Source organism: Narcine bancroftii, chromosome 1 (genome assembly GCF_036971445.1).
Source record: "Narcine bancroftii isolate sNarBan1 chromosome 1, sNarBan1.hap1, whole genome shotgun sequence".
Lineage (NCBI taxonomy): Eukaryota > Metazoa > Chordata > Chondrichthyes > Torpediniformes > Narcinidae > Narcine > Narcine bancroftii.
Genome location: NC_091469.1, coordinates 83,944,126 through 83,964,359, shown reverse-complemented (window position 1 = coordinate 83,964,359; position 20,234 = coordinate 83,944,126). Strand labels below are relative to the sequence as shown.

The window sequence follows — 20,234 nt, the reverse complement described above, 5'->3', positions numbered from 1 at the left end:
ACATGATGATCTAGATGTACAAGACAAATGAAACAGAAATTCACAATTCTCTTTCTGTCAGGTTCCCCCTGTATCTGTATGGGTTTCCTCCCACCTTTCAAAACTGTATAGGGTTTGTTGGTTAATTCGGGTATTTGGGTGGCACAGGGTCATGGACTGGAAGGGCCTGTAACAATCCTGTACATCTACTACTAACCCCTATTCTTCACTTAATTGGCCACTGTCCTAAAAATAACAGCAGTTATTGTACTATGGAGAACATCACAGCCATCATATCCTCCGCTGATTAATAATTCTTTTGCTTTGCCTACATGAATTTACTCAGCTTTCAAAAGGTCATTTTTGCTCATCTCCTTTTCCTGTACTCTACAATCCAACGATTCTTCAGATAATATTAAAGCACGTAGAGGATTAGAGATATATGGTCATTAGTGTTGAGGGAGATTTCCCGAATCAAATGAAGATTTTGACAAAGCATTGACTATCCTATTTAACTGTGAATTACAAGTGATCTTTATAAAGTCTGAGTAGGATCTACCTATAAACTTCTGCAAGTCACAAGACCAGGAAGATGATATTTTCTCTGAAGACCATTAACATCATTCAAACATTAAATACTACAGAAACAAACAGAAAATGTTGGGAATATTTTGCAGGTCAGGAAGCACTTGATCAATGCCCTTGCTTCAGAAATGTAATAAATATTAGTTTCTCAACCAACTCCTGAAGAGAAATAAACAACTCAAGGGATGGAATATGAAAAGGAGAGCAGGATGGAAACTAGTAAAGATGAAACCAGCTAACTTCATAGAAGTGTAAGAGGTTGCACCAGTAATCTAAAATATACTGGAAAAAGCGAGGGGGCGGGGGGGAAAAGAGAGGAAGACAGATGCATGGAATATTGTGCAACTATTTCCACTGTTGCCAAATTCACCACAGAAGAGGCAAATTCTAAATGAGGGAAATTGGATCAATTACTGTGTTTATACTGAGGTATGAGTAAATTCAACTTTATAAAATATAGTTGATGACGATATACAGAAAGTAATCCAGTGTAGTAATAATTCTGACAAGGAACAGTTTAAAAAAACCCTAGATTAAAAGAGCAAATGTAGATTTCATATTAAACTGTGCTTTAAGAAACAAAGTATTTTTGAGCAGTGATCCAAATGCTGAACTGCACTCAGATATAATATCTAGACACAGTTAACACAATTTGAATTGGAATCACATCAATACAATGCAACAATCCATCAAACTCCTATGATTTAGAGTCAGTAACTGGTTTAAATGAAGTTTGAAAACCAAAACTCCATAAATGCAGCAAAAGTATAAAAATATCTTTAAAAAGACCTAAAAGATTTTATCTTTTGAAGTATCAATTGCACATCAAACCAAGAGAGCTCATGGGTGCTGACCCTCTTTGCAGCGTACAAATTTTATGCATATAAATATAAAGTTCTGTCACTTTGTTGATCTCCACGAGGTAAAATAAGTTGGTGTTTTTTACTGCATTGCCACCTCATTGGGGAGTGTTCCCGCCAACTTTTCATCATCAGCCATTTTTCTGTCTTTGAGCCTGGCGTACGAAATTGCATCACCCCTTCATGTTTGGTTTTGGTGGGGGGGGGGGGGGAAGGAAAGATGAGTGGGATTAAGGGGTGGGGGTGTGAAGAATGAGAGGGAGGTACCATTAGAAAAACATTCTAAAAAGAGTATCATGAAAATTAGCCATTTTCCCACTTTTATTGCCTTTCTCACCAGATCCTGTTCTTGAAAATAATTTCTCTCCTTCATATATTTCTCCAATTCCCTTTTAAATCCAATGACTGAATCTGTATCCAACCTCAGGTAGTTTATTCCACATCTTCACCAATTCTTGCAACAAAACATTTTTTCCTCTCATCTCACTTCTGATTAATTTACCCATCATGAAAGGCCTTCTGGGTCATAATCCTTTTGCAACTGGAAACAGATCTGCCTTATTTATTCTATTAGAAGCCTGCATAATTTTGAACTCTTCTATTAAAACACCTTGACCTTTCCTGCTCCAAGAATAAGCCCTTGTCCAAATTTGACGGACCCTATACATAATGAAGTACCTCATGCCTTAAACCACTCAGGTAAATCACCGTGCCACAAATGCTTCATATCTTCCTAGGCTAGTGGTTCTCAACCTCTTTTTTTCAACCCCCATTCACAAACCACTTTAAGTAATCCCTTATTAACCACAGAGCATGTATGGCATCCTAACTCAAAGGCTTCCAGTGACTTTGATCCCAATATAACCAAAGGAGATTCAATGGATCCAAGCCAGAATGCCTACAGCTAAAATTTTATTTTCTTTAATACCATTCACAGCCATTTTCAATGATTAAGTCAAAGTAATGCAGATAAGAGATTCCACAGGCTACTTGCAAACAATACTGCCCTATTATAAATGGAATACAAACCTGCGCACATTTGCATGGATTTTCAGATAAACTTGACTATCAATATAGTGGCAAGGTCAGCTATAATTGGAGTGAAACTGTGCTGACAGCAGAGAAAACTATTCAAAACAGGCTACAGTGACTATTTAAATAATTCAATACTTGAATTACTACTAATTCACAGTTCCCATGATTAACATTTAAAAAAAATTTTTTTTAAAGCCTCTTGAAAAAGGGTACTTCCAAAAAATGCAGCAAGAAGAAGCATTCACATTACAGACATGAATATAATTAATTCCAATCCTTCATATCAGTAAAATCCTCAGGTGCAATTGGTCATAAGGGAAACAATCTAAAGATTTTGATTGTTAACCTGGGGTGCAGTGCTGCCAGAGCTCACTAGAGTGCCACTCCAGCATCTCTGTTAAAAAAAGGATCAACTTCTCCACGAATGGGTGAGATGTGATTGTAGATTTGAGAAAATATTCCTCTCCCAACAAGTTTTAAAATTTAAGTCTGCTCCCCAACTTTCCATTTGGTATTAGTGAATTAGGAATGGTGACGAGGCCAGACTACAAGTTGAGGGAATGATTGACAGATACTCTCTACTGCCCGTGCACCAACAAGCGTGAGTGAAGACACTGCAGTCCTGCTAAATCCCGTGATATTTACAGAGTGGGATGTTGCCATCTGGTTGGGACTGCACGGTAAGATCCAGGCAGCAGAGGCTCCAATATCTCTTCTTGCCCACCTATTAATTCAGCTGTGCTCATTACTTACAGAATGGATCGAACTAATGACAGTATTCCATTCAAAATTAGCCCTCAAGTAGAAATTATATTTTTTTTATTTCTCAGCAGTTGTCCATGAGGAGGGGCCTTTGGCTGGGATCAAAGTTGTACTGGTGAATTAAGGGAGAAAGACCTAGGAAAAAGGGAGAGTCACAGGATGGAAGGGGGAATAAAGAAAGGCACTGGATAGAGAGGGGGGGGGGCAGGGGAGAGAGAGAGAGAAGTGTGGATAGATAGAAGCATGGGATAGAGACTCAGAATACAGAGTCAAAATTGAGAGACACGAGGAGGGGGGAGGTGTGAGAGAGCAAGAGCATGGCATAAACCTGGGAGATAGATCCAGGGTCAAAAGGGAGATAGAAAAAAGACCTGGAAGAGAAAGTTCTGAGTGATAATGAGACCCAGGAGAGAAAGAGACCTGGGATAGTGGGAGAGAGACACCCCGAGAGAGGGAGGGAGAGACCCCGAGAGAGGGAGGGAGAGACCCCGAGAGAGGGAGGGAGAGACCCCGAGAGAGGGAGGGAGAGACCCCGAGAGAGGGAGGGAGAGACCCCGAGAGAGGGAGGGAGAGACCCCGAGAGAGGGAGGGAGAGACCCCGAGAGAGGGAGGGAGAGACCCCGAGAGAGGGAGGGAGAGACCCCGAGAGAGGGAGGGAGAGACCCCGAGAGAGGGAGGGAGAGACCCCGAGAGAGGGAGGGAGAGACCCCGAGAGAGGGAGGGAGAGACCCCGAGAGAGGGAGGGAGAGACCCCGAGAGAGGGAGGGAGAGACCCCGAGAGAGGGAGGGAGAGACCCCGAGAGAGGGAGGGAGAGACCCCGAGAGAGGGAGGGAGAGACCCCGAGAGAGGGAGGGAGAGACCCCGAGAGAGGGAGGGAGAGACCCCGAGAGAGGGAGGGAGAGACCCCGAGAGAGGGAGGGAGAGACCCCGAGAGAGGGAGGGAGAGACCCCGAGAGAGGGAGGGAGAGACCCCGAGAGAGGGAGGGAGAGACCCCGAGAGAGGGAGGGAGAGACCCCGAGAGAGGGAGGGAGAGACCCCGAGAGAGGGAGGGAGAGACCCCGAGAGAGGGAGGGAGAGACCCCGAGAGAGGGAGGGAGAGACCCCGAGAGAGGGAGGGAGAGACCCCGAGAGAGGGAGGGAGAGACCCCGAGAGAGGGAGGGAGAGACCCCGAGAGAGGGAGGGAGAGACCCCGAGAGAGGGAGGGAGAGACCCCGAGAGAGGGAGGGAGAGACCCCGAGAGAGGGAGGGAGAGACCCCGAGAGAGGGAGGGAGAGACCCCGAGAGAGGGAGGGAGAGACCCCGAGAGAGGGAGGGAGAGACCCCGAGAGAGGGAGGGAGAGACCCCGAGAGAGGGAGGGAGAGACCCCGAGAGAGGGAGGGAGAGACCCCGAGAGAGGGAGGGAGAGACCCCGAGAGAGGGAGGGAGAGACCCCGAGAGAGGGAGGGAGAGACCCCGAGAGAGGGAGGGAGAGACCCCGAGAGAGGGAGGGAGAGACCCCGAGAGAGGGAGGGAGAGACCCCGAGAGAGGGAGGGAGAGACCCCGAGAGAGGGAGGGAGAGACCCCGAGAGAGGGAGGGAGAGACCCCGAGAGAGGGAGGGAGAGACCCCGAGAGAGGGAGGGAGAGACCCCGAGAGAGGGAGGGAGAGACCCCGAGAGAGGGAGGGAGAGACCCCGAGAGAGGGAGGGAGAGACCCCGAGAGAGGGAGGGAGAGACCCCGAGAGAGGGAGGGAGAGACCCCGAGAGAGGGAGGGAGAGACCCCGAGAGAGGGAGGGAGAGACCCCGAGAGAGGGAGGGAGAGACCCCGAGAGAGGGAGGGAGACCCCCCGAGAGAGGGAGGGAGACCCCCCGAGAGAGGGAGGGAGACCCCCCGAGAGAGGGAGGGAGACCCCCCGAGAGAGGGAGGGAGACCCCCCGAGAGAGGGAGGGAGACCCCCCGAGAGAGGGAGGGAGACCCCCCGAGAGAGGGAGGGAGACCCCCCGAGAGAGGGAGGGAGACCCCCCGAGAGAGGGAGGGAGACCCCCCGAGAGAGGGAGGGAGACCCCCCGAGAGAGGGAGGGAGACCCCCCGAGAGAGGGAGGGAGACCCCCCGAGAGAGGGAGGGAGACCCCCCGAGAGAGGGAGGCCCCCCGAGAGAGGGAGGGAGACCCCCCGAGAGAGGGAGAGACACCCCGAGAAAGGGAGAGACACCCCGAGAAAGGGAGAGAGAGAGAGTGAGACACACACACACAAACACACACCCCCCCCCCCAGGATAGATAGGATTTCTAGAGAGATGCATATCAGTTAGTGGGATGACGTGGAGCATGAGGAGGAGAGAGAAGAATGAACAAAATGATGTCCTAGTGAGAGAGGGACAAATCCAGGTTGGAGGGAAACACAGCCTAGATAAATGCAAGAGAAGTAGGAAAAAAAGTGAGAGACATGGAATAGGAACAATGAGAGTTGTGACCTGAGGGCTTGGGTGGAGGAAGAAAATGACAGGAAGCCAAGAGGAAAGAACAAAACGAAACAGAGTTCCAAGAGGCAATGCCCATAGAGAGAAAGAATGACCAGGACAGAGAAACATAGTGAGAGAGAAAAACAAATGATGTGGAGAGATAGGACAAGCTCAAGGTATGTAGAGAAAGCAAGATGGCATTTTAAAGAGAGAAACAAGGGAGGGACCTGAGAAACCAAGGGCCAGTGACACAACACATTTTGGGGATTACACACACAATCCTTTCCTCACTGGAATTAATGTACTAGATCTCTGCAGATAATTAGGGAGTGCAACTGTGCAATACTGTGTCATATTTTATTAAATTATGTATTATATGTTCTACTGTACCAGATTGAAATGTAGTGATCGGTTATAATCTTGTTTATGTCTTAACTATCACTATATTTCTGTGGAGTTCTGGAATTCATATATTTCTTTCATCTTGGTTTAGAGCTTGACATTACCCATCATATCTCTCTTTATTTACATCGATTTTGTGTACCTACTCATTTCATGTATATTGAGAGAGAGGATATAGGAAATGGCAGGCATTTTGTCAGCTCCGGCATCTAAAAAATTAGCAGTGCATTCCTGTTGTCAATGTAAGTAACCCATTAAGGATCAAGTTCAACTTATTGCTGAGCAGCAAAACCATTGTATATGAGAAGGATATTCTTGAAAGAATTTGAAGTAAAACTTTGTTGCTGTGAATGACTTCAAACACATATATAATGCAAATTCTGATTCTGATGTCTTCTCACTGCATTTTGCTGGAGAAGTAATCTTTGCCAAGCAACTTTGCTGTATTTTGGACCAAGTTGAATAGTCTGACCAGTTATTTGGTTTTTATTCTATCATGTTTTGTACATAGATCACTGAATCGTTGAGGTATTCAGAGAAATACAGCAACACTCAATCTTAGCAGGCATCCATCCATCATTCTTTCTATTTTGTTTTAAGAAAAAACAGCAGGCATGGAACTGCGCCAAGTCCTTTTAGGATTACGGTTGGTCAATAATCTGCCATCCTTATTTCCAATCTGCCCTCAAGGGACCCAATCAACACACATTGCGAATTAGTGAAAACTCACTTTTTGCCAAGTGATGCAAGTCCATAAAGCACACCTGAAGCAAAAGCAATTCCATTCCCAAACAGCGTAGTGAATGAAAAGCGCAGGAAAACAGGGAACATTGCCATCCTAAGGGGTAGAGGAAGACAAAAAATACTTAACACTCTGGAAACTGGTACCAGGATTGGGAAATCTTTCAATCAAATTGTGGGGGGAAACCTGCAGAAATTGGAAATCTGAAATAAAATAAGAAAGTTTTAGAAACACTCAGGAGGTCGGCAGCAACTGGAGAAATTTCTCCTAGGCTTCCATTCATCATCTCTACGAGTCAGCTGCAAATTTCTCTCAGTGGTCAATGACCCTCCTCAAGGATTCCATCACGTAGCCCTTTGACACTACACTTACCCACAATAGAAGACTGCCTTCTGCCAGTGGCGGAGCTTATCAGCTCTTGCAGACACTGCATTTGCAAATTCTATAAACTGGCAGCAGAATGGAGCTTCACAGAGGAAAAGGACAAATGCATTCAGCCTGCATATCAAAAGATAAATGGCAACTTTACAGCACAAAACAGATACAAGATATCTTGTAAATCACAATGAAAATATGTTTTCGATCATCATTAAAGACTGTCTTAATAGTTAGAATGTACAAAATAAAAGAAGATCCCCAGATGCTAGGATGGAGAAGCTACACATACACGTGCGTACACAGACACAGACACACAATGAAGAAGGAACATAAGGATATAATAACGGTAGAACTTAAGTTTGGGAAATACTAAGTCGAATGTAATACAGGTATGTCGGATGAGAGGTGGTTTCTATTTAATTCAGGAAATAAGTGTAAAACTCCTTCCTCTACATATCTTGTATATTTAAAAATAACAGATTTCCAATGCAAGTAATATCAATAATGCTGCAACACATCATCTTAACCTTGATGGTGAACACAAGCTAAGGTGCTCAGGGCAACATGCTCTCAAAGTTCAAAACTATATGTTACATACAAAGTTCCTTAGTGGAAAAGGGGCATAGAACTCAAACAAAACACACACAACTATTATAAAGATAATGCTATTTTCTGCAACATATGAAATAGACCTTAAAAGTCACCAGTTAATTTCTTATGCATTAAAAAAAAAAATCACATGCAACAAATTACCAGGGGATAAAGCTTGGGATGGGAAGAGGAGGAATAAGAATTTGAGAAGTCACTAGATTTATCATATGAGGACACTGCAGGGAGGGTGGGAGTTGTTCAACCAAAATGACCCAATTGGTGATGCAGAAACTAGGGATCCTTCAATTTTGTTTTGTTTTGTACTTAGGTTGATCTTTTCATTAAATTGAGTAGCAAATAAAATAATTTGACCAATCTGATAGTCAGTTTCTGGCAGGGGAGTTAAACATGCTTAAACATACACACAAACTCACTTCCAAAAGAAAGACTTTGAGATATTCTTTCCTCAGTGAGCATGCCTGCTGGGCATAGTTACTTACACCATCCAGACACCAGCTGCAATGTTGAGGGGATCGATTGTTACACAGTTCCACACTCCAGCAATTGCACATGCTGCAAAATAATCAGGAGAAAGAGAGACTGGAATGACAGAATTACAACAGATCCCATCGCAACATCCAACTGAATAAGAGCACCATTGAACTTTCTAGATGACGCAATCTCCAAATTTAAATCCTTCTCATACTCCCCTCCTGATGAGTTTTAAGACTCACTGCACAGAGCTTTTGCCTAAGGCCTCAGATTGCCATAATATGTATTGAATCATGTACCACACTGAGATAATTTGTCTCTTGAGGCAAACTCGCACAGAAAAGACATCAAATCATGATTTTGACTACTCTCATCTGTTTACCTTTAAACCCAACTTCACACACTCAATGCTGTTGGATAGAGATTGGTGCTTGTAAATTAGCTCAATTCAAACAGTGTCTATACTGTTTGAATACTTTGTTGGTTAAAATACAAACCTTTAAAGTTTGACTTTTCTTCATGACCTCAAAGCTGGTGAAGTACTTACAGATGCCAGTCTGCTTTTATCATCTTTGACAATCCATTTCACCCCAATCAGTCATGGTTTAGAACAGTTGGAATAAAATAGATTCCATTTGAATTTAGAAGTCTTCAAACTGCCAATTTAAAATGATAATGGATTTCATTTGTAGAAATGGTATGAATGAAGATGTCACATAGTGAATGAGAGGTGGGAATCGAATGGGAAAACCAGAAATGCACAATCCAATGGTGGATCAGAGGTGGACAGAGTGACCAAATTTAAATTCTTGGGAATCTCTGTCTTGGAGATCCTTTCCTGGATCCATCACACTAATGCAGAAAGCATATCAACACCTCTATTCCTCAGGAGCTTGTGTGGTTTAGGATGTCATTGAAAATCTTTGCAAACTTCTACAGATACCTCTGAGCCAAAAGCCCAGTACATCACAGGTAAAACTCTTCCCACCATCAAGAACATCTATGTGGAATGCTGCCATCAGAGAACAGCAGTATTCATCAAGGATCCACACCACCCAGAACAAGTTCTGTTCTTGCTGTTGCCATCAGGAAAGAGGACAAGGTACCACAAGACTCGCAGTTCCAGGTTCCAGAATAGTTGCTACCCCTCAACCATCAAACTCCTAAACACAGCCTCAATCAAAGATTAATTTAAGGACTCTTATTTTGCACATTAATTATTAGAATATTTATTTTCTGTATTTGCATAGATGGTTTACAATTCAATTTTTGTGCACATTTCTTTTTTCTTGAGTAGTTTATAGTTAAAGATAATTAGAAATTCTGCCTGGCCCACAGGCAACAGGATTTCAGGGTTGCATGTGATGTTATGTATGTAGTTGGACAATAAATTTGAATTTCAACTTTGGGAAGACAAATGCACTACATCTGATATCACATATAGCACGCCAAATTATCTTGCCAACTCCTTCACTCTGTCTCCTCCCACAAAAAGGAGATCCGGAAGAGGTAGAGTTTGAGCATTCAGCATCCTAGTGACAACTGAGTGCAAGTATGTGAATGAAAGGAAGAGCTCAAGTATACATCCTTGGTGGAAAACAAAGATAACAAGATAGGTAAAAGAGAAGCAGTTGGTGGAGATTTGTTACAGTTGTGTGCCATCTGGGCATTATTTTCTCTCGTTAATATCCTTCAAGTTCATTTATGGGCAATGTGCATAATGGAGGTGAAGTGAAGTTTACCAATCATTGGGCTGTGAGAAGAACCTGCAAAAATATATATGATTTCTCCCACATTGGTAGCAATACCTACTTGGAGTGGAAAAAAATTGGAACTCTAAACTTTGGGGTGATTGAGATAGACATTATAATTGGAGATTAAAAATCAGTAGCTTCGCTGGTGTTTTCCCATGTGCTCAGCCCACATAACTCACATGTTTAATGTCTTTAAATAAATTACCAGCACTTCCACTGTGTCCAGTTTGGCTGTTGCATTACCTATATTACAACTGTAACTACACTTCAAGAAACTGCCTCCTTGACTTTGGAATATCTAACTCATTTTCTTTTAAGAGAAAGTTAAACAAGTTTGTGGTGAAAGAATATGTTAGGAGTGAATAGGTGGAATAAGGAGCTCAAAAATTGAAACATAATTAAATAGCACTTTTTTTTTGCATCGTACATTCAACCAAATGCACTAAATATCTGAAAAAATTATTAAATATCTTTAATTTGCAGCTGGATCACAGAACTAAAAAAAAATAATACTTTCTAACTAGATGGAAACATTCAACTACTTTTGCTCTGTTTATTTTTGGATCCAATTACCCCTAGTGAATTATAGAAAAACTTCTTGTTAAATATGCACGACCTACTTGTCCCAAAGCTTATGTAACATAGACCGAAGAATAGCTAGAAGAAGACTGTTAGCACATGACAATGAGACAGTGATGAGTGCCTCAGCTATTTCCCCAAAATCTATTTTCTAGCAGTGTTACAACCTCCCTATATCTTTTCTAGGATTTTTGTGCAAGATATTTTTGTATTGATTAGAGTGTTGAAATCAATGACTTCATAGGAATACTCCTGCTAACTGTGACGGATTATATTTTACATTGGATATAGATGTATTTTTGAAGGAGATAGATTGTGGGAGTAGCATAGGTCACAAACAAACACAAACACTTCACAAAACACATCTCATTTAAAATGCAAGAGGTTTGCTGAAAGTGAGTCATGCAGGTACTGAGAGCCTTTGAAAAGACAATAAAACAGAGACTATTTTGCTAAAGAATTTCAAAAGCAGGTGTAAATAGATAGATTATTGTTTTGAAAGCAACAGATGAACAGACTCAGAAATTTGGGTTTGGTGCGGCAACCTGTCTGGATGTAGTTTGCTCTTCTAAAAAGGGTGGGGGGGGGGGGGAAGAGAGAGAGAGAGAGAGAGAATTTCTGTAGTCGTGGCAAGCTGGCAGCTTGTTGAAAGCCCATTTTGAAGATAGGTTATTGGTTCCAAGTTCAGCTTGTTGAAAACCCTTGTAGTCCTTACAAGAGGAAATGGCTGCCTAGAGTGTTTCACCTGAAATAAGGGAAACAAAAGGAACTGTGTGGTGACCTGATGAAGAAAAGGTTATTATTTGGAAAACCTTGATGGGGCAAATTACTTTGGCAAGATACTGAAGTGACTGATGGAAGTAAATTAGTTTGTGTGTCCAACGAGCAACTAATCTCTCTCTGAAACTGACAAGAACCTTCCTGAGGTTTAAATGAACCATTTAAGCACCAGAGCTTGATGAAAATTCATAAATTTTTTAATTGTGTGCACAGTACAAAAATTGCCTGATACCGGTGAACTCTGAGGAGTGAGAAGTGAGATTGGACTGTGAATCAAATAACTTTTCTGAACTTACGCACATTACATACACGTGCACATAGAATTAGAAAGGGGGTTAAGTTAGGGTAAGTTAATAGTAATAAGTTAAAGTTTGATTCTGTTTTTATGTTTAACAAAAATTAAAAGTAACTTTTGTTCAAGTCTTGGTGAATTTCTATTGCTGCTGGGTTTTGGGGTCCTCTGGGCCCGTAACATAACTCAAGTGCCATATTTTCAAAGCTTCACTTCAGTCACTTACCACTGGGGTTAAAGTAATTGATTACACTGGACAATGAAGATTTTCTTTTCTGAACTCTTTTGGGTATATTTTAGGGTGCTGATCTTGAAAATATTCCTATCATGTACAGTTTTATAGATACAAACTATTTTATGATTTCCTGTCATATTTTAAGTCTACTTCAAGTATGCAAAACCATGGAGTGCAACTTTATTGAAAATACATTTCCTGTATTCGCACTTTGACTGCACCAAGATCAGCAGGGATGAAGTCCATGACGAACATGGCGAAAGGTTTCACCAGGACATTGGAAAAGTCCATGGAAAAGCGGCATCAGGGCAACAGGAATCAATCAATGCTGGCTGATTATTGTTGAACACTGACATGAGAGGCATCAGATGCTGAGTACAAATTAAAATCAGCAGCAAAACATTTTTTGGTCAATTGAACTAATGGTATGTGTAATAAGTGAATTTAATGTTTCTCCAACTTCCTACGTGATACAGCAAATCTGAATTTAACTTTATGTTCATCTTAAAGTTGTCTATCACAATCCCCAATTTTTTTCCCAGGAAGCAAACACACTCATAAAGCTACAAATTTTCTCTTAACTTTAGCTGCCTACCCTCTCTAATCTAGTCAAGACTTGAATATATCTCCCATTATGATATATAAGGAGGCTCTTGGGGGAAATACAGGTCAAAACCATTTACTAGTCCTGCCAGAGCTGGTCAAAACCATTTCACTAAAGCAGTTTGGCTATCAAAAGCTGCTTTCAGGTGCGCAGACGCAGATAATGTGCCGGCAGACATGGCTGGGGGAGTGCAGCTGGGACGTTCAGGTGGCCACAGAGAAGACGCCTTTCTGTCACCAAAATGTGCCGGCAGAAGGAGAGCTGCGTCTGAGCGAACGCCAGCTCCTGTGGCCTAGTCTTGCCCACGCTGCTTCGATGTCATTTGCAGCGTGTCAAGGCTGAAGCTGGAAGGAACACAGGATCAGGATCATGGAGGAGAGAAATGTTTATGAGGATGTTGGCAGCAAGTAATAATTTACTCAATATTTATTTGCAATGTCGCTCTGAAGGTCCCAAATACGATAAGGTTGAGACGAGTATTCCAATTTAATTGTTGCGCTACCGGTTGAAGCATAGAAAGAAATCTTTCCTGTTTTAATCTTAATGGGATATTTCGCATCCAACCTTTCCAGGTGGCATTCTAACAATTTGACATACTTCAAGTCAAAAGATGGGCTGAGGGGTTAAAAAAAAGATAAAAGAGAGGGAGGGGGTGGATGGAGGTGCTGAAGTCCCTCCAAGTCCAGAACGTGCCATTTGCCTCTAAACTGTGATTAGCCACACCAGGAATGGAGATTGGAGAATTCCAAGTGTGGAATATTTGAAACTTTCCTATCGCAATATCCTTCCCCCTCCATCTGGGGGAAGGAGCCAAGTGTGTGTGGGTGTGTGTTTGAAGGATTATGAAATTACCAGTGCCTCAGGTGAACAGTTACTGGATGAAAAACTGTTCGTAATTGATGGAATTTTCACCTTCAAGTTTGCATAATCAAAGAAACATTCAAACATCAAACAATAAATGACCAAAAATCTAATTTCCACAATATAATTCTAAATAATTGAAATAATAACCAGGTGTTTAATTACATCATGGTGGCATATTTAAGGCAAGGGGGCAGTTAAAGGATGGTGTGTGGGTGAAATATTTCATGCAGGGAGTGATGGGTGCCTGGAATGGGCTACCAGAAGTAATGGTAGAAGCAGTGGGGTTCAAGAGGCTGATAGATAAACGTATTAAAAATGAAGGGGGTGGAGGGATATCTACCAAGAGCAAGCAGCAAAATTTCATACTGATTTGCAATTCATAAAAGGGCAGCCGACAATTCAGATGTGGACACTTCCTCAGGTGGTCCATCATATTTGGCACAGACATGTGGGGCGAAGGACCTGTTCTGATGCAAACGTAACAACCCTTACATTTAAAAAAAAAACGCGGACACAGTTCTGAAAGTTCAAGAACTCCCAAGGGTAAGTAGGTGAAATTTGGAATGTTTTAATGGGGCGAACTGGTAAAATGGAGCGGGTGCCGTGAATCCCCACAATTTGTATGTGGTCGTGAATTAATTGATTGCTTTCATGGCTCAACAAGAGCTCAGTGGGAGAGCTGAGAGCAAATGCAAAGAGAATAGTTGGACACCTTAAGAAGCATATCTCTTGGGTTCACTGCAGAATAATACAGGCCAGAGTCAATGGCTGACGACGTCACTGCAACATCATCAGCCCGCCCCCTGGCATCCACTGCTGCTTTCAGGTACAACAGGGATTCTCGAAGCTGGAGATTAAACCTACAGGAGGAGGGTTGGTTAAGTGCTCCTCCTGGCCGGGTTCTCCACTTTCAAATGGCCACCTGACAGCTGCATTTGGAGTACAATAGGCAGCTTTACAGTGGGGTATTGTGGCCACCTGAAAGTGGCTAAATATCATATTCTGGGGCAAAGTGCCACCAACATCATTTACCCCCAACTCATACCCCTCCATGATTCCACTGCCAGTCATTGCAGTGGAATAAGTGTGCCAGAGGAGCCAATTGAGAGTACTCAGCTGGATAATCTGCATCTTTAACTCTTTTTACCTGCACTAGTTCCCTTGATCAAATCAATCTCAGTCATGAAAAAGCACCCCCACAACACGCCTCCCCACCCCCCACAACACGCCTCCCCACCCCCCACAACACGCCTCCCCACCCCCCACAACACGCCTCCCCACCCCCCACAACACGCCTCCCCACCCCCCACAACACGCCTCCCCACCCCCCACAACACGCCTCCCCACCCCCCACAACACGCCTCCCCACCCCCCACAACACGCCTCCCCACCCCCCACAACACGCCTCCCCACCCCCCACAACACGCCTCCCCACCCCCCACAACACGCCTCCCCACCCCCCACAACACGCCTCCCCACCCCCCACAACACGCCTCCCCACCCCCCACAACACGCCTCCCCACCCCCCACAACACGCCTCCCCACCCCCCACAACACGCCTCCCCACCCCCCACAACACGCCTCCCCACCCCCCACAACACGCCTCCCCACCCCCCACAACACGCCTCCCCACCCCCCACAACACGCCTCCCCACCCCCCACAACACGCCTCCCCACCCCCCACAACACGCCTCCCCACCCCCCACAACACGCCTCCCCACCCCCCACAACACGCCTCCCCACCCCCCACAACACGCCTCCCCACCCCCCACAACACGCCTCCCCACCCCCCACAACACGCCTCCCCACCCCCCACAACACGCCTCCCCACCCCCCACAACACGCCTCCCCACCCCCCACAACACGCCTCCCCACCCCCCCACATCCCCACCCCCCACAACACGCCTCCCCACCCCCCACAACACGCCCCCCCACCCCCCACAACACGCCCCCCACCCCCCACAACACGCCTCCCCACCCCCCACAAATCCACTCCCAGACACATAACACCACTATAACTTCCCATCTCACCCCCCCCACACACACCCCCGTCTCACCCCCCCCACACACACCCCCGTCTCACCCCCCCCCACACACACCCCCGTCTCACCCCCCCCACACACCCCCTTCTCACCCCCCCCACACACAACCCCGTCTCACCCCCCACACACACCCCCGTCTCACCCCCCCCACACATCCCCGTCTCACCCCCCCCACACATCCCCGTCTCACCCCCCCCACACACATCCCCGTCTCACCCCCCCACACACACCCCCGTCTCACCCCCCCAACACACCCCCGTCTCACCCCCCCCACACACCCCCGTCTCACCCCCCCACACACACCCCCGCCTCACCCCCCCACACACGCCCGTCTCACCCCCCCCACACACACCCCCGTCTCACCCCCCCACACACACCCCCGTCTCACCCCCCCCACTCACACTCCCGTCTCACCCCCCCCACTCACAACCCCGTCTCACCCCCCCCACACACACCCCCGTCTCACCCCCCCCTCCCGCCCACCCCCTCGTCCCACCCCCCACACCAACCCCTCGTCCCACCCCCCACACCACCCCCTCGTCCCACCCCCTCGTCCCACCCCCCACACCACCCCCTCGTCCCACCCCCCACACCACCCCCTCGTCCCACCCCCCACACCACCCCCTCGTCCCACCCCCCCACAGCACTCCCTCGCCCCACCCCTACAGCACCCCATACACACATCCCCCTACATCCCCCCACCCCACTCCTACACCCCCATACACACACAAATCCCCCCTACACCCCCCATATATGCCCCCATCCCCCCCTACGCCCCCATCCCCCCTACGCCCCCATCCCCCCCTACGCCCCCATCCCCCCCACGCCCCCATCCCCCCCACGCCCCCATCCCCCCCACGCCCCCATCCCCCCACGCCCCCATCCCCCCTACGCCCCCATCCCCCCTACGCCCCCATCCCCCCCACGCCCCCATCCCCCCCACGCCCCCATCCCCCCCACGCCCCCATCCCCCCCACGCCCCCATCCCCCCCACGCCCCCATCCCCCCCCACGCCCCCATCCCCCCCCACGCCCCCATCCCCCCCCACGCCCCCATCCCCCCCCACGCCCCCATCCCCCCCCACGCCCCCATCCCCCCCCTACGCCCCCATCCCCCCCCTACGCCCCCCATCCCCCCCTACGCCCCCATCCCCCCCTACGCCCCCATCCCCCCCTACGCCCCCATCCCCCCCTACGCCCCCATCCCCCCCCTACGCCCCCATCCCCCCCCTACGCCCCCATCCCCCCCTACGCCCCCATCCCCCCCCTACGCCCCCATCCCCCCCCTACGCCCCCATCCCCCCCCTACGCCCCCATTCCCCCCCTACGCCCCCATCCCCCCCTACGCCCCCATCCCCCCCCTACGCCCCCATCCCCCCCCAACGCCCCCATCCCCCCCCTACGCCCCCATCCCCCCCCTACGCCCCCATCCCCCCCCTACGCCCCCATCCCCCCCCTACGCCCCCATCCCCCCCCTACGCCCCCATCCCCCCCTACGCCCCCATCCCCCCCCTACATACACATCCTCCCTACACTCCCCATCTCCCCCCCAACACACACATTCCCCCAGACTGTGACAGGAACCAGGACCTTTGGGCTCGCTTCAGCTGGGAGAATCCCCAACCTGCCAGTCGCCGCCAACCAGGCTCAGTACTCACACACTCCGCCGAGCACACCTGCCAACCGGCACAGCCAGCGATACCACCATGTCATCCCATCCGCGTCGCCCTGTTCTGAAGCGGACACGGCCACATTCTCGCTCTCAGCCTCCGCCCTCGTTGCCTCGGAATTCAGCATGATAACACGGACCGACTCTCTGCGGTCCCGCCACGGCCACAGCTTTGTCCCGTCGGTCAGAGGCGTTGACGTCACACGTTTAACACGTCAACGCGCTGACGTCATAACCACATCACGTCACGGACAACTCAACCCTGTTTCTCGCCTGGTTGCTTCCTCCTCGTTGCTCCCCTTCGGACCTGATGTTAGACCTCCACCTGCTGATTCAATGGATGGACGTCGAGCCATCGTGGTGCAAACAGCCGACCTTGTGCTATGCCGGGCTTGAACCGAATGGGGAGGGGACAGGTGGGGAGAAGAGGATGGCCCCAGAAGGAGCTGGAAGATGAGAATGAATGACAAAAGGTAGAGGAAAGAGGACGAGAATGGGCGGGGGGCGATAACATTCACTGTGTAGAAGGGTGCATGGATATACTAGTGTAGGAGTTTAGAAACAGTTACTTTTTGATTATTGTAGGAGTTTAGAAAGTTACTTTTTGATTATTGTAGGAGTTTAGAAACAGTTACTTTTTGATTATTGTAGGAGTTTAGAAACAGTTACTTTTTGATTATTGTAGGAGTTTAGAAACAGTTACTTTTTGATTATTGTAGGAGTTTAGAAACAGTTACTTTTTGATTATTGTAGGAGTTTAGAAACAGTTACTTTTTGATTATTGTAGGAGTTTAGAAACAGTTACTTTTTGATTATTGTAGGAGTTTAGAAAGTTACTTTTTGATTATTGTAGGAGTTTAGAAACAGTTACTTTTTGATTATTGTAGGAGTTTAGAAACAGTTACTTTTTGATTATTGTAGGAGTTTAGAAACAGTTACTTTTTGATTATTGTAGGAGTTTAGAAACAGTTACTTTTTGATTATTGTAGGAGTTTAGAAACAGTTACTTTTTGATTATTGTAGGAGTTTAGAAACAGTTACTTTTTGATTATTGTAGGAGTTTAGAAAGTTACTTTTTGATTATTGTAGGAGTTTAGAAACAGTTACTTTTTGATTATTGTAGGAGTTTAGAAACAGTTACTTTTTGATTATTGTAGGAGTTTAGAAACAGTTACTTTTTGATTATTGTAGGAGTTTAGAAACAGTTACTTTTTGATTATTGTAGGAGTTTAGAAACAGTTACTTTTTGATTATTGTAGGAGTTTAGAAACAGTTACTTTTTGATTATTGTAGGAGTTTAGAAACAGTTACTTTTTGATTATTGTAGGAGTTTAGAAACAGTTACTTTTTGATTATTGTAGGAGTTTAGAAACAGTTACTTTTTGATTATTGTAGGAGTTTAGAAACAGTTACTTTTTGATTATTGTAGGAGTTTAGAAACAGTTACTTTTTGATTATTGTAGGAGTTTAGAAACAGTTACTTTTTGATTATTGTAGGAGTTTAGAAACAGTTACTTTTTGATTATTGTAGGAGTTTAGAAACAGTTACTTTTTGATTATTGTAGGAGTTTAGAAACAGTTATAGAAGGTAGAAAAAGCAAGGAAATAGCTAAAATGTTCTTTGTGTAAAATGGCGCATGAAAAAGTAGACAAAATAACAGAGGAATTTAAGGAGATATAGAAATATGCACGTACACACAAAGGGCTTGTTTAATAGGGGGTGGGGAAAGGAGGTGTGAGTACGGGATAGGAGAAAGTCGGAGTCAGTCAAGAGTAAGGCGAATAGGGAAAAGTGCCAAACCAATCCAAGAAGGATAAATGTAGAAAAATGTAAGGGGAGGTTAATTGAAAAATGTATAAATACAAAGAAGCTTCCCGCCCTTGGTGTACTTTCCCGAGGTAGGGGGAGAATACCCAACCTTGCAATGTTGTAAATGTAAATAAATGTTCTTTGTTCTCAACTTTTGTCTCAAGCATACTTTGTCAACTCCAACGGCACTTCTTACACTAGGATGCTGCTTGGATTCGAGACCATTTCTTAGTAAGAAATAGGAGCAGGAGTAGGCCATTCGGCTCGTTGACCCTGCACCAACATTCAGTGAGATCACGACTGATCTGATGATAGGCTCATTGCCACCTACCTGCCTTTTCCCCATATTGCTTAATTCCTCTACTGTGTAAAAAATCAATTCAACCTTGTCTTAAATGTATTTACTGAGGTAGCCTCCACTACTTCAGTGAGCAGTGAATTCCACAGATTCTCCACCCTCTGGGAAATGCATTTCCTCCTCATCTCCAACCTAAATCTGCTACCCTGAAACTTAAGGATACGTCCCCTAGTTCTAGTCTCCCACACCAAGGGAAACAACTTACCTACCTCTATCTTATGCCTTTCATAATTTATATTTCTATATGATCCTCTCTCATTCTTCTAAATTCCAGTGAGTACAGCCCAGACAGATATTATAGGCTACCCCATCCCCCCACCATCTGTGGATGAGATAGGGCTTTTTTGTTTGGAGAGACAGAGGGTGAGGCTATTTAACATTAGTGTATAAGAGACATATTTGGGGTGGACAGCCAGCACCTTTTTTCTCAGGGGCGCAATAGCCAATATCAAATCAATTTATGCTGAGTGCAGAAAGGTTTGGGGGAGACATCAAAAGACCATAAGACACAGAGTAGAATTAGGTCATTCGGCACATCAAGTCTGCTCCGCTATTCCATCATGGCTTATTTATTATCCTTTTCAACTCCATTCTCCTGCTTTCTCCCCATAACCCTTGATTCTCTTCCTGATCAAGACACATCTACTTCCACCTTAAATATCCCCAATGACTTGGCCTCCATGGCTACAAATTCCAGAATATCAGGATACAGAAATTCCTCCTCTGTTTTCTGAGGGACATTTTTGTATTCCGATCAGTGCCTTCTGGTCCCAAAGTGTCCCACAACTGGAAACATCCTCTCCAATTCCACTCTATTCATGCCTTTCAGTGTTCAATAGGTTTCAATGAGACCCCCCCCCCCCTCATTCTTCTAAACTACAGTGAGGTACAATCCCAGAGCCTTCAAACGGTCCTCATGTAAAACCCTTTCACTTGTGGATCATCCTTGACAACCTTCTCTGAACTTCTCCAATGCCT

The 20,234-nt window shown here is 46.0% G+C and overlaps 1 protein-coding gene across 2 annotated transcripts; it reads right to left on the bottom strand.

Annotated features, from left to right (window-relative positions):
- Nucleotides 1-1,267: 1,267 nt before the first annotated feature.
- On the bottom strand, nucleotides 1,268-17,281 carry cacfd1 (calcium channel flower domain containing 1). Of its 2 annotated transcripts, none has more exons than XM_069931334.1 (5): nucleotides 17,078-17,281; nucleotides 8,279-8,351; nucleotides 7,182-7,307; nucleotides 6,798-6,905; nucleotides 1,268-1,603 (listed from the first exon to the last, which is right to left on the bottom strand). In XM_069931334.1, the coding sequence occupies exons 1-5, from the start codon at nucleotides 17,214-17,216 to the stop codon at nucleotides 1,507-1,509; spliced, it is 543 nt and encodes a 180-aa protein (XP_069787435.1). In that variant the 5' UTR covers nucleotides 17,217-17,281; the 3' UTR covers nucleotides 1,268-1,506. The 2 variants fall into 2 exon arrangements, with proteins under 2 accessions (XP_069787435.1, XP_069787445.1); XM_069931344.1 differs by having other exon boundaries at nucleotides 1,268-1,579.
- Nucleotides 17,282-20,234: the final 2,953 nt, after the last annotated feature.

Coding starts and splice junctions, on each gene's coding strand:
- cacfd1 (XM_069931334.1), bottom strand. CDS start 17,216: ATGCTGAATTCCGAGGCAACGAGGGCGGAGGCTGAGAGCGAGAATGTG. Junction 8,352..17,077: donor AGGTGTGCTCGGCGGAGTGT/GTGAGTACTGAG, acceptor ATTATTTTGCAG/CATGTGCAATTGCTGGAGTG. Junction 1,604..6,797: donor CTTGCATCACTTGGCAAAAA/GTGAGTTTTCAC, acceptor CCAAACATGAAG/GGGTGATGCAATTTCGTACG.